The 14,698-nt window shown below is 33.4% G+C and overlaps 1 protein-coding gene across 2 annotated transcripts in view; it reads left to right on the top strand.

Annotated features, from left to right (window-relative positions):
• Window positions 1-13,227, top strand: part of CTDSPL2 (CTD small phosphatase like 2) — an 80,265-nt gene extending 67,038 nt beyond the window's left edge. For both annotated transcript variants that reach the window (XM_047075170.1, XM_047075169.1), the window contains exons 9-13: window positions 5,598-5,660; window positions 5,765-5,844; window positions 8,818-8,944; window positions 10,404-10,499; window positions 11,123-13,227. In XM_047075170.1, coding sequence (XP_046931126.1) covers window positions 5,598-5,660; window positions 5,765-5,844; window positions 8,818-8,944; window positions 10,404-10,499; window positions 11,123-11,188 — 432 coding nt within the window. In that variant the 3' untranslated portion in view covers window positions 11,189-13,227. The remainder of the gene's footprint in view (window positions 1-5,597; window positions 5,661-5,764; window positions 5,845-8,817; window positions 8,945-10,403; window positions 10,500-11,122) is intronic.
• The last annotated feature ends 1,471 nt before the right edge of the window (window positions 13,228-14,698 follow it).

Here is a 14,698-nt window from a genome sequence, read left to right as displayed (position 1 = left end):
TAGAGGCAGTTCCTTAAAAAAGCATGGAAAATTCTTGTTCAACAGCTGAAAATGTGCTGCAAATTTAGGAGACGTGACAGTTAATTACTAAGCATATTAAATCATTTAGGCAGTTTAGAGCTTGTTTTTAAAGGCAGCATTTTTTGTTTTACTAAAGTGACCTTTTTTTGCTTTTAAAATGATTAAACTTTATTTAAATAAAATCAGCAGTAGTTTATACATATAAAACATATATATATGCCAATTTTTATTTGAAAATTATGCTTCATTGCTAACTTACATATATGGATACCTTAAGTTTCATTTTATCCCATGTAGACTCTACAGGAAAATTCCTTTTCAAATTTATTTCTACTTAGTGTAATGTTTTGCAGAAGTTTTTAGTGTGGGGATTTTTGATTTTATTATTTTTTATTTTGATGTTTTAGTATTTACCTATTCATTTTCAGATTGATCTGCCTACAAATACTATCCCCAGCAGCCATCTACCTCTTGTTGGAATTGTGTTAAACAAAGGATGACTGTAATGTCACCCGGGGGTTATAAGGTTGAGGTCTCTGCAGGGCCTACCTGAGCAACCCTCTTTCTGTGAAGAGGATTTGGGTTTTGTCTCTGTGCTCTAGTATTGATGCTAAGAAAGTGTTAACTAAGTTAAATAGCAAAGCTATCAACTGATCGAACTCCTGATTATTTTCTCTCTTCTAAAAGTGTAGATTGCAGCTGTAGGGCTTTCTTTTTCAGTTAGGTTGCCCAGTTCTGACCCATAGAATCATACTCATTCCAGCTATTCTCCTTATGACTGGTTAATAATAAGGTGGATAAGTAATAGTCGTTGGCATTCTCCGTGTGCCAGGCACTGTTCTAGGTGCTTTACATGTATTAACTTAATCTTCACAACAACCCTATGAGGTAGGTACTCTTATTTTACTCATTTTATGTATGAGGAGACTGAGGTGCACAGAAGGGTTAACAAATTGACAGTCACTTGTTATACCTGTGGTATCTATCTACTCATGGTAAGATTTTTCAGTTATATGTAGCATCTCATTCTTCACATTCCCCAGGATTATTGGTTTTCTACTGCCTTAAAGTCTTACTTGGGCGCCTGTGTGGCTCAGTCAGTTAAGCATCTGATTTTGGCTCAGGCCATGATCTCATGGTTAGTGAATTTGAGACCCGCATCAGGCTCTGTGCTGGTAGTGCAGTGCCTGCTTAGGATTCTCTCTCCCTCCCTCTCTTTCTGCCCCTCCCCCACGTGCACGTGGGCACTCTCTCTCTCTCTCTGTCTCTCAAAATTAAAAAAAAAAAAAAAAGGGGCGCCTGGGTGGCGCAGTCGGTTAAGTGTCCGACTTCAGCCAGGTCACGATCTCGCGGTCCGTGAGTTCGAGCCCCGCGTCGGGCTCTGGGCTGATGATGGCCCAGAGCCTGGAGCCTGCTTCCGATTCTGTGTCTCCCTCTCTCTTTGCCCCTCCCCCATTCATGCTCTGTCTCTCTCTGTCCCAAAAATAAATAAACGTTGAAAAAAAAAAAAATTAAAAAAAAAAAAAAGTCTTACTGCTGATTAAGTAAATAGCATTTACCAATCATCTTTTTATTTAAAGGGTGCCATACTCTTAAGTGGAGGAGTCCCACAGAATTGACTGTTTTTATGGGGTTTTTTTGAACCTATATCAATATGTGGCTCCTGGCTGCCTCAGTCAGCAGAGCATGTGACTCTTGATCTTGGGGTCATGAGTTTGAGCTCCATGATGGGCATAGAGATTACTTAAAAAAAATTTTTTAATAAAAATAAACCTGTGTCAGTATAGCAATAAATTCAAGATATCATGGAATAACTATTAAAAAATGTTTCTTTTTGAATATGTTAAGGTTATATTATCTGTGCTGAAAACTATTTAGAAATACTTTTTCTTAAAAGATTTACATGTAAGAGTTTTTTGTTTTTGTTTCTTCCTTATTCAGTTGCCCACAAAGTGAAGCTGCTTTGGGGGTTTTCTCTTCCTCCTCCTCCTCCTTGTTTTCCTCCTTTTTCTTCTCCTGCTTCTGCTGCTTCATTCATGTTATTAAAGTTATATATGAAATTTCTTTACAAAGTGAAATTACCTATGAAATTAGATAAGGTTTGGTAAACAGAGATTATTCAGTATATATAGCTTGACATTGAATATTTAGTCATGAATTTGAATTTAGACAGACTACCACAAAATATTTATAATCATTTTATAACTAGATTGCTATTTTGGTGACTGCTTTTATTAAATTCAGTTTTATTAACCATTATGGCCTGGTAGGATTATCTACATACACAATTACAGGACATTCTCATTGTCTTAACACTAAAGAAAGTACAGGCCATCAGGTATTTGTTCATCTCAAGGAATCTTGATGTAATATTTTCTGTTATACACATTACTTTTTCTATATAAAATTTAAACTTTAGTAAAATCAATCTACAAGATCATATAAGATTAGTTCCATTATCACAGTTTTGCAGGTATTTCTGGTAGATTTTATTTTTAAAGTTTTATATAATGAACATATTCATAAATCCCTATCTTTGGGTAGTCATTGCTCTTTAAGACATATCTTTGGGTATGGTATTTTTATACAATAATTGTTTCTTTATAGCATTCTGCATTATTTTTAAAGTTTTGACTTTTTAAAAATGCATATTTAGTGATCGATTAAAACTATTTGTAGGGTAGATAGAATAATTGCTGTATATTTGGAGGGACATATGTATACCAGACTGAAGTGAAACTTTTAGCCTAATCTTACATTTGGGAGACTACATGATTTTGAAAAGTTACAGGTTTGAAGAAGGATGGTTGTTGGTGAAATACTAAGTAGGGAAAGAATGTGGAAAAAGGGAAATAGGCAGCTCAGGACAAGAATCTTTGTTATGAGAAAGAAGAAGAAAAATATAATTATGAGCATCTGTGGAATAGATTCTGAAGCATTTTGGAGGCATGCCTCTGTGCATTTGTACATTTCTATATCTCTGTGACCTAACATAATAAGTGATCATAGTCTCTTTGTATTATATATACCTTAACAATTGTTCTGTTTCCTACTAGACAGTACTTAGTGTTTGACTTTTATATATTTATGCTTTAATATATCCATCCAAATGACTTAGACCATGCTGGCCTTGTGTCTCCATTTCTATTTTTCTTTCTGAGATTTTACCTTTGTAGCACATAGCAGAACCTCCACCTCTGCTCACTGTTATTTTGTACCTTTCTATATTCTCTTTCCCACTAACCACATTAATTTCTGTGTATATATTTTAATCCTGAATGACCTTCCTGTTCAAATAGTGAATCTGTTTTGGGGATAGGAACTTTTACAGCCAACAATTACTCTATTCTCATGGTAAGGAAATAATTTAGCAATATATTCCCCCATCTTCAGTACTACCTTTTTTTCATCCTCTGTAAACAAGTACATTTTGAAAGTAATGTCGTTTTAAGATGTATTTTTATATTAAGAATGGTCAAAGTAGTAAGTACAATGTATAATGAAGTTATAGTTTTGATTTAATATGGAAGTCATGTATAAGAAGTTGGAAATGTCACCTTTGTATAGTGTTCCACTTACTATGCTTGGATAATACCGTTTACATAGAAGTATTCCTCTGAAATGGAAGTGTGTTAGGGTTCAGAGGAAGCAAATCCCAAAGTACAGAGGCCTTCCTTAGCTTATAGTGTGGAGCAAGTGATAACAGGGATATTGAGACCAAATGAAATCATTTACATAAATGCAAAAATAACATATTGTTTAATTAAATGTATGTAAACGGTAAGCTTTCTTAGCAGCAAACAAAAGGCTCTGATGGTTCATAGTTTATCATCCTCCTTGAGATGAGGTAATCGGAAAAGAAGTATTGACTAAATTGATTGTTTTCTTAATCATCACAAATCTATTTTGAAAAGACCCATAGTTAATAAAAAATGGTATTTCTATTTAAGGCAATCCATCAGTTACATGGGTTGGTTACAGGGTATACCAAATGTTTTTAAGATGGAAATGTCAAAATTAGTTAGATTTCTTGGGCCTCATTTTAAATGATCGTGATTGGACACTGAGGATTTATTTTTATTTGACTTAGGGGTATATGGCTTACTTTGTTTTTGATTAGCCAAGAAATTGAGATAAAATGCCTAATAGGATTAAAAAGAAGTAAACTTTATCATCCTAGCCTGGAGGTAGGGGTAGAATGATATTATTATCACTCACAATTTGTCTTCTACAAGTGATCAGTTTTTAAGGAAACTCTATAGTTTTCCTTATATAGTCATATATGCTTGCTTTTCTTTATTTGTTTTGTTTATATTGCTTGGCTTTGATTTCATTACTCAATGTATTTTTTTTTCTCAAGCACTTACTATATATTTAGTATTGTCTTATGCCTTTTGGGCTTTGGAAACTATAAAGATTGGTAGTACATGGTCGCTACCTCCTAGAATCCTTTGCATGATTTCCTTTTTCTGCCCTGAAACATTCCCAGAACTGGATTTTTATCATGAGGGCATTTTTGTGTGGATGTGTGTTTATGACAGAATTAAATTTCATGAAGCCTAGATTTTGAGTTTTTTGCCACTAGTGTTTTGTTTTGTTGTTGTTTGTTTTTAATCTTAATCCAGTGAATCTGGGGCATAGGTGTTCTATATATATTTGTTGTTCGTGGTGTTTGGAGGTAATAATCACCTTTGAGTATAAAGTTTTCTTTTTATAAAGTTTTGTCACAAAATGAAAACAATTTAAAATCTTTTGTATGTCAGTTTTAGTAGTTGCTCATGGCTTATAGTCCTGTGCTTTTTGAAAATTGGAGTAAGAGCTACATTAAATGTAGGCAAGAAGATAGACACAGAAATAAGGAAATAACGTATATAAGGCAGTTCTTTGGGTACTGTAGTTTTTCCTGATACTGCCAGTCGGTTTTGATAACTGGTGTGCCTTATTATATTTTCAATCTCAAGTAACCCAGTAGTGCTAATTTAGATGCCACATCTGAATCAGTAAATGTAGAACAAGATTGAATTCTGAAAAATTCCAGTTATGTAAAACCCACCAATCCAGACATCTCTTTCTTGAACATTATTTACCTAATAGAGATTTAAAATAAAGGTATTCTTAGCAGGTGATTGTTGAGAAGAAATTCTGAGTATAGAGGAAGGTCATTGAGACAGGTCAGCTAGAGGTGGACACACAGCCTGCCTAATAATTGGATGGATGCTACCTGGCTGGAAGATGGAGCAGATTGGTGGATCAAAATCTCAAAGGGAAACCTTTCATTTTTAGTTGAAATGTTTATTAAAATTATATTCCACAAAGTACTATCATATTGTATGCTGCAATTTAACTATTAAGAAGTGACATCACCAATAATTATTGTTACCCTACCAAAAGATTGTTTTAAGTGGTATTTGGTATGTGAAATATATTTGGCTGAGTGGTACTTAGTATACTTTTCTATTACTTTAAAATATGAACTTTTAAATTATACCCAAAGTTAGAACACAACATATCTTATAAATAAGTTGTTTCTATTTTATAGGTTTATTTACTGAAGCTTATTTTTGTTATTTCTTTAGGTTTACGTGAGATTAAGACCATTCTTCAGGGAATTCCTGGAGCGAATGTCTCAGATGTATGAGGTAAACATGCTTAAGCTAATTACAGAAGTATTTTTATTTTATTCAATATAGTACCCATATTTAGATCATGTATAATGATTACTTCTTTTCCCCTGAATTTATAGATCATTCTTTTTACTGCTTCTAAGAAGGTGTATGCAGACAAGTTACTGAACATACTAGACCCTAAAAAGCAACTGGTCAGGTAAATTTAATTAAGAAATAGTAGAAATGTCTGTCACACTGATCTATGAAATTACTATGATTCTATTTAATTTTCATGGCCATTTTCAGTTGGCTGCATATATAGAGATTTGTTGTGTTGAATGGTGAAAACGATCTTTTTTAAGCCCCCAAACTCTTTAAGAGTTCCTAATGATGTTAACTTCAGACAGACGTTCTTTAAAGGATACAAAGATCAAATGTATTTATTCACTGTTACATCTGTATCCTCACTTCTTTGGGGACTGGGGGGAGATTGGGGGTATGTGGAATTTTTCACTGTGTGCATGATGTTTTCACTTCCTTATGTCTCTGAGATAATGCATGTTATGTCACCTTTTTAATGGCATAGAAAATAAAGGTTAATTTTAACAGAAAGGATAAATTAAACTCTTTTGCTTTTTTCAAGAGCAAATTTCTCTTCCATGGAAAGAAAACATTACATGAATCTAATTGGAAATTGCAGTTGGTTTAGTCACTCAAGTTACCCGATCTGGACTCACTTCCTTGTGTGTGTCCTGAGCCAGCAGATGCAGTGTGTTCCTGGTTAGGTGGGAGTGCCTCGGGTAATCTTAAAACAGTTTAAAAATCAGTTCCATTATTTCTGTCAACAGAAATGAAATACTAAGACTGCCAGCAGTCTTGCTGCATCCTCTAAGATGACAGAGTTAATCTATGTTGTTGTTTTTTTTTAACCGAGAATGCTGAGAGAGATGCCAGAAAAGGTTCATAAAAGCTTTAATAGCCAGGAATTCATTTTCTTGAATTCTTTTTCCCATATTTTTTTAGTGGAAAGTCCTAATTTCTACTGTTAATAGTACCTTTGTTATAGAGTGGTTACAACTATGTTAAAAGACTTTTTCTGATGTCCACGTTTAGGGGATTTGCTTTCTTGTAAATAGAACTATGTTTTTTGTTTTTTTTAATCTAAAGGAGCAAAATTTGTCCTTGTCACTTCCCATTTTAGCTTCCAATATAAGCAAGCATTAGACACACAAATGAAATTTTTTTTTCTCTTCATAAAGGTATAATGCATGCTTATTTTATCTAACTTTAACAAAAGTACACAAATGATTTTGTTTTGATGACTTCATTCATTCTAAAGATTTCTGTTCTCTTTTAGAGCTTTCTTTCATTTTACTAGGGAACAAATCATAGTCATGGAATTATAATGTTACAAATTAACACCCTTCATTTAAACTACATTTATAAACCTACACATTGAGAGTTTAAATTTGTTTTATCTAGTTTTTGTATCTAGTATTTGAATAATTTAAAATAGGAGGAGCTTTTTGAACAGTGTATTGCATTAGAGTACTATGTTGAAGATAAGGTAGACTCAAATTCCTGTGATCTGAGTCTCATGATTCCAAATGCAAATCTGATGACTGGCAAGAGTAGTTCCTTTCTAAAACTGCAAATGCCTGCTATTGACTCTCAGGCTCCTGAATAACTGGAGGGATTTTAGTGTAATTTATTTACAGTTATCATTTGTATCCACATACATGTTCATTTGTCTCCTGTCTTGGGTGAGTTTGCTGCTATTGCCAAAGAAACATCAATAGTGACTTGCGTGTACCTGCTGCACCTGCCTGTCTAGTTTCCTCAAATGTAAATGTTTGTACAGATAAAAATGGAATCTTTTATAGGCCCATCCAGGACTTAAATTCTTTTGTCTGGTCTTACCTTTTCAAAGTAGAACAGTCTTTAAACCATACAGTGGTAGATGATCATTTAATTTAAGGTATTCTTTATAGAAAGGGGGGGGAGAGAACTGTTTCTACTACATTTCTTCTGGTTGGAAAACTCTGTCGTCATCACCGGGACTGATGTTTTTAAGGTTGAGTTTTGTTGTTGTTAGAGCTATGGCCAATTTTGTTGGTGGAAAATGCCCATTTCTTGAAATTCCATAATTAAAAATATAGGTATATATAAGTAGGCCTTAGCTGCTGAAAAATTGTTTAGTGGGATTAAGACACAAGGAAGCCAAACCATCAAATTACTAATGTATGCAAATGGAGTATTTCAGGGTGACCAGTATTAACTATTAGTAATATTCCAAGACTAACATTTTGAGTGCTAAATGAGATTATGTAATTATGACAGTATATAAGTATTATAAGACCTTCAATCGCTTTTAGTGGTACACCATTTTTCAGTTAAGTATCTATCATTGGTGAAACATCAGTTTACATTTGTAATACTTAAATCTGAATTCATCATTTCATTCAATCCTTGTTTTTCAAATATTCATATACACACTCACACGAAATTAAAAGGAAGATGGGTGTTTGGGAAAAGTATGAAGTGATGGAATAAACATTCGTTTTGGCCTCCACAGCTTTTCTCAAAAACTATAAGGGAAACGAAAAACATTTTTGAAAATGCCAACACAGAAACATTCCTTCTTATATTTTCTATTCTGGCATGTACAGGGATAGGGAGGCTGTGTGGTCTTCTGGTTAGAGCAAAGGACTGGGAGCCAGGAGGATCCTGGGTTCCAATGCGGGGCTAACCACTGACTTACTGTGTGACCTTGGGCAAGTCACTTGACCTCCTTGTGCCTCAGTCAACCATCTGGAAAATTGGTTAAAAAGCAGGACCTCGATGACACAACCAGATGCTGCATCTGAACTGAGCTTTCCTGGGTAAATAAATTACAAAAACAATTTACAGAGTTTTTAATCCCTCTTTATAATTTAATATAACATTTTGGGATAAGCCAAAGTTCTTAAAGGCATGGTAATATTTGGTTGTAAGGTTTCAATAATTGCTAACATTTTTTAAAGTAAAACTGTAGCCCAAAGCTTAGGCCCACATTTGTATTTGAATTTCCTTTGTGAGAGAAAATAAGGCTAAAACTGTAAAGCCTGTGGTATGTGTGTATGTTTCAGTATGTGTTACACTTTTTGGAGTTTTTTTTTTTAAGTTAATTTCTTTTTATTTTTATGTTTAGGCATCGGCTTTTCCGTGAACATTGTGTTTGTGTACAAGGAAATTATATAAAGGACTTAAATATCCTTGGAAGAGATCTTTCAAAGACTATAATAATTGACAACTCACCACAAGCCTTTGCATATCAGGTATGAAGAGAGGGTTGCTAAACAAAATGAGATTGGAAAAAAAAAACAACACAATGAGAACAAATGCTGCCAAACAGAATGTAATAGGAGAACAGAATTTTCACTGGTGGAATTTCCCTTTTTAGTGTTATCTTTTAGAATTAGAAATGCCAAATTGCTATATTTCTTGTGGACATTTTTCTTTTAAATAAATGAAAACATAGATAAAAATCTGAGTAATAATTCTGGATAAGAAGAGATTATAAGCTGTACATCAGTTAATAGCATTCTTATCAGTTGTTAAATCAGTATGTCAGCACCAAGCCTGATATGGGGATCGTACTCTTGAACCATGAAATCATGACCTGAGCCAAAGTTGGAAGTTTAGCCGACTGAGCCACCCAGGTGCCCCTTCTTTTTCTTTTTTTTTTTTTTTTAAATGTTTATTTATTACTTTTGAGAGCAAGTGTCTGTGCGAAAGCTAGGGAGGGGCAGAGTGAGAGACTCCCAAGCAGGATCCACGCTGTTAGTGCAGAGCCCGATGAGGGGCTTGAACTAACAAACTTTGAGATTATGACCTGAGCCAAAATCAAGAGTCGGAAGCTCAACCAACTGAGCCACCCAGGCACCCAGCAAGATTTGTATTGCATTATGAATGTGTTCGTGTGATAGGTCTGAGATTTCCTTTACAGTAAATCAGTGCAGAGTAGGGATGGTGGAAATTGGGTTGGGTGTAGAAAGAACAAGTGAAAAGTAAACAGTAAAAAGATGAAAAAAGAAAAATGGGGAAAACTGCATATGGTATTGAAATGTGTTCAATTTAGGTCATTGGTCACATTTTGAAATATATTTTTAAGAATTTCATATTGGTTCCTGGATAAAATAATTTCATTTATCTACCATCTTAAATATAGTATTCTGCATTAGTATTAAAGATAACCTAGAGATTATTTACTATAAAATGTGGTTTGCATTCTCGTTTTTAAACTTCTCTTCAGTGAAATACCATTGCATCAATTTGTTACGTTCCTGCCGTTTCAGGTTATCCTGCTATTTGTTGGAAATAGAACAATGAATGTCACACAGTCCCTGTGTAAAAGTATATAGGCTTTCTGATAGTGTTTACATTGGCAACACCCCTCTCACAGTGCCTAGCATAGACTAATAGTAACTATTTTTTTAATCCATAAAGTAATATTTTTAATTACGTAATTGCAAAACTTGTTTCAATGGATCTTTCTTGTTTAGTTTCATATATATTAAGACATTAAGCTAAAAAACCAATTAGGCTTTGATGTATCCCTTAACATCTGTTTCTTGCACTATTGAATTGTCAGAATGTAACAACCATAAACTGATGGCATTCCTTTTCACAGTAACTTCTGCAGATCACTGTGTACTTAAGTATCTGTTATTTCTTTTAAGTTTTTATAAAGTATGCAAAATGTAATAAAAAGGATTTAATTATTTATTATTTTAGCTATCTAATGGAATCCCTATAGAAAGCTGGTTTATGGATAAAAATGACAATGAACTCCTAAAATTGATTCCATTTCTGGAGAAGCTTGTAGAACTGGTAAGTATCTTATTTATCTTGTTGTGTTTTGCACTTGTTGCCTCAACTCTATTGAAGTAAATCTTTTTAATTACTTTACTTTATGTGCACTGACTTTTAAAGTCAACTTGGTATGAGATCAGGGCAAAAAAAAATTGAAAAGGATTACAAGCATTTTCTAACCTTGTAAACTATATCAAAATCATGCTTCTTGGTATTTAATAATTTGCAGGTTGAATGTTTTTATTTTCACTGGGCTGCTTCTTACAAAGTCACTAACAGTATTAAATTGATTTCACTTTGCTTTCATAGTTCAGGTCTAGAATTAATGCTTGTGCTACTGAAACTTTATTCTGGTGTTATTTTTTCCTAATAAATAAAGTAGAATTCAGTGGCTTAACACTTTTACCAGTCTTTTGGTTTTGCCTCTTAGTGCATAATTGTTCTTTACAGAATTAAAACTTTAATGACAGTTCTTTTAATCTAAATTTAATTCTAAGTTAACTGCTTGTGTGTAGTATCTTTATATTTGGCAAACAAAGTGAAATAAATAGTGGTATATTTTCTCTGCAAAGGAAGAATGTTCACAGTGTTACGGAATCATATTTTTACATGGCTTTTAAAATGTCTTTTTCTCCACACAGAATGAAGATGTTCGACCTCACATCAGAGACAGATTTCGCTTGCATGATTTGCTGCCCCCAGATTAAGTACAAAGACTTGTCAGATCACTGAAGGGGGAGAGAATGCAGGACCCTTTTGGACTAAGACAAAAACATTGCCATTACTGTTGAAATTTTGCATTTTTGTACCCCGTCTTGCTTTTCTTATCTTTGGTGCCCAATAATAATCAAGGGTTACAGAAAGAGACTTTATCTCAGATTGAATACATACAGTAGGTAGGCTAAAACAGAAGAGTCTTTAGAACTAGTGCAACTCCGGTGAAATTTTTTTATGTACAGGACATCTGCAGTTTATAAAGAATTCTGTTTCTGCCACCAGCAGTTTGACCTGTAGTCACACAGGATTTTATGATAATAACAGAGATGAAAATGGACTTTTATTTTCTCTCTGTTTGGTGCTCTAAGTGGGTTTGTAGCCACTTTTCTGTTACTTTAAGATTCTCATTTCAACAGGAATGGCCAGTAAAAGTTGTTTTATTTTTCCTGTTAAGGTTTATAACCTTTTTACATTTTTGACCTGTATTAGATTAGATTTTCATTATGCATTCCTTTTAGTTGAGGCGCTTCCTAGTTTTCTGGAAATAGTCAGTTTTTAGTTTTTTATTATACATTTGAATGGCCGTTTTCCTGCTTTGTCTGCCTGCATATTGTATATTTGTTTAAAAATATTCTCTACTTTTAGTCCATGTAAGTTTCATTTAGAAAGACATGCATTTATATTTTGTTTCTGTAATATTCTGTAGGTGAAATCTTTTAAAAAAAATCAAAGGACTGGGTAGATAAGAATATATGAATGACTAATATTCAAAAGATTTAAACCATTGTGATGGCATGTGTTCCCCAAATGGTAATATCTTGCAATGGCACACGGATTTAACGGATAAAGGTATACCTCAGACTTCACTGTGCTCACCAATCTTTGAGGAGAATGAGTTTGGTCATCTGTTGGGCTTGATTTGGTTACTGCTGCCTTTGGTTTTCTCCAGGAATGAAGTATTCAGCACAGTGACTCAGTATTTTTAGTTATTTTGCATGGGCTGGTAGTACCTCTGTTATGCTCTTGGTTACAATCAATTTAAAACTCTGTGTAACAGTCTTGGTACCTTACAGTAGCTATGCATAATCCTGTGGCACAGTAAACTCCCAAGCCACCAATGCAGTTAATATGCTCTCATAGTGGTTTTCTATGCTATATGAAAATAGTCTTCAAGCCTTGGTTCTCTAATGCAGCTACCACAAGAGGTTGATATTTTTATAGTGGCGTGTAATCTCCTTTTCGGGAGGCTTTTTATGGAAGGTAGAATTTGTAAAAGTTAGTATGCTTTGCCTCTCGACTGCATTAACATGCCACAGGCTCAGACTGTTTTTGTGTAAAGGATGTCAAAGAACGGCACTTTTTCTAAAGAGAAGTTTGATATTTTGTATGCTTGTTAAGAAAGTACAGTATTGGAAATTAAAGGTGGACAACTGATAATTGAGGAGTATGTCACTTAATTTTTTATGTATATTACCTGTTTACTTGTACAACTTATTGTACAAATTACATGCAGCTTCATTTTCAAATGAATCCTTAAAATAAGGAAATCTTTTTAGGAAAACATTTAATTTTTGTATTTTTGATTTTAAAGGCATGAGTTATGTCAATTTTCAGTGTATTAATGAAGATTTTAACTTTTCATCAGGTTGAGTGTTTTCTTACTATATTATCTGTTGTGTATGTAGTTAGCATATTGTGTCACTGAACTGTTTAAAAAATCTAGCATGTAGAGCAAGCCTGTTTTGTGGAAAATCCTTATTCATTAAAAAAAAATAATCATGGCAGATTTTCTGCAAAAAAAAAAAGCAAACGCATTTGCAATTCAGAATACTGGTTTTGTTTTTTTTTTTAATTTGTTTTGGTTTGTTTTTGTTTTAATTTAAAGAAAGGTATTTTGCTTGCAGGAAAAATACTCCAGATTCATTTTAATGAGAATCTTTGAAATGTATTTATCTTTAGGGCATCTGGGCATCTTTATGCTGTTTGTCTTCTGTCTTTCTTGAAATAAAATGTACATACGTTACCTTTACATACGCTCTTGCTCAAAATTGTGAACCTAGTTACATTTCTCCTTGCTCCCCTTTTTATGCTCAAACAGTAAAACCCTAAACCTATACAAGAAGATCTAAGCTTTCAGCGTGCATTATAATTGCTGAAAGCTTTTCTGATTAAGCAAACACAGTCTCAAAGGGCTTTCCCATGATTTAAAGGGAAATGTAAGCACCTGTACTGTTGTGCCTGTGGGCACTTTAAATAAACACCAACTTTTAGTCCTGTTTTATTAATGGTAAACTGTTTTCAGTCCCATGCTAGGAGAGTTCTTTAAGTCAACTGACAAAGGAATCTAGCATAACAAGATTCTGTAAAGGAATAAAGGGAAATTTTATATGACCTGAGAAAATTTTTCGAGACCAATTTATTTTTCTTCATTACTTAATTTGGGTCATTTTAAATTTGTTAATATAAAATTTAAAATAACTTATAAAGAGACAATTATCCAGCTTCCTTCTACTTTAACATGTTTTATCCTCTCATTACCCCTAATTTTCTTTTATCTTTTGGTAAATGTTATCTTAAACACACTTCCATTTAGTTAAGCGGAGGTGTTTATTTTGTGAATTGAGATGTGCCCAGCTCCTTCAATTCACACAGGAAACATGAACTCTTAAAAACTGACTGTAGGAAATGCAGGAGAGTTGCATACCTGATAAGACACAGCGAAAGTGACCTATATACACATTAACATATCTGAAGTACATATTATAATTGTGATATTTCCAGTGATAAATGTCTGGCTTTTAAGACATTCTTTTAAATATTTGTATTATTGTTAGGATGTTTAAATCAGTTGTGTTTTTTAATTCTGTGTAATATATGTAGCCCTAATCAGATTTATATCACCATATTTCTTCTTGAGTCTTAAAGAGTTGATAACAATTTGAAACCATAATTGTTTTATATTAGCTAGTATGTATATTTATTTACCCGATGGCTTTATCTTGTTTCCCAAAATTGGGGGGGGAGGGAGCTGTTGAAAGCATTGTAACTTCTATAAATGGCTATTTTCTTGTACCTGTCAGTGAAAATGGATGTGTACATTGTTTTTTTTTATATTTCTCTGGTTTTTCTGGTTTGTTTGGTTGTTGTTGTTGTTGTTGGCTTTTTTTGTTTGTTTTTTTAAGTGTTAAACATAGAATGGTTTAAAAAAGTTATCTTTGGCCAATGACTTTTTCAGCTAGATAATTACTTTTATTCAGCCTTCTAAAGAAGTTTGTTTTCATTGTTTTGTTCAGTCAACTTGCCTGAAAAAGAGAGACTTCATCTCATCAGTGAAGAAAGCATGTCATTATTCCTACAAATCTTTACAGCGAGCACAGAATTCTTCATAAGGATCAGATCTCTTCCACATCTTGTGTCAGTCACATAAAGCTGAAATGTAAAGGACACTGAAGCCTTCATTTAATTGTACTAACACGATGGTGTTATATACCACATCATTA

This window comes from Lynx rufus, unplaced genomic scaffold (genome assembly GCF_022079265.1).
Source record: "Lynx rufus isolate CCGP_SWC_20201006 ecotype Redwood Valley unplaced genomic scaffold, mLynRuf1.p SCAF_13, whole genome shotgun sequence".
Taxonomy (NCBI): Eukaryota; Metazoa; Chordata; class Mammalia; order Carnivora; family Felidae; genus Lynx; species Lynx rufus.
The sequence above is the reverse complement of the archived record's forward strand: the minus strand, read 5'-3'. Positions and strand labels throughout refer to the sequence as shown.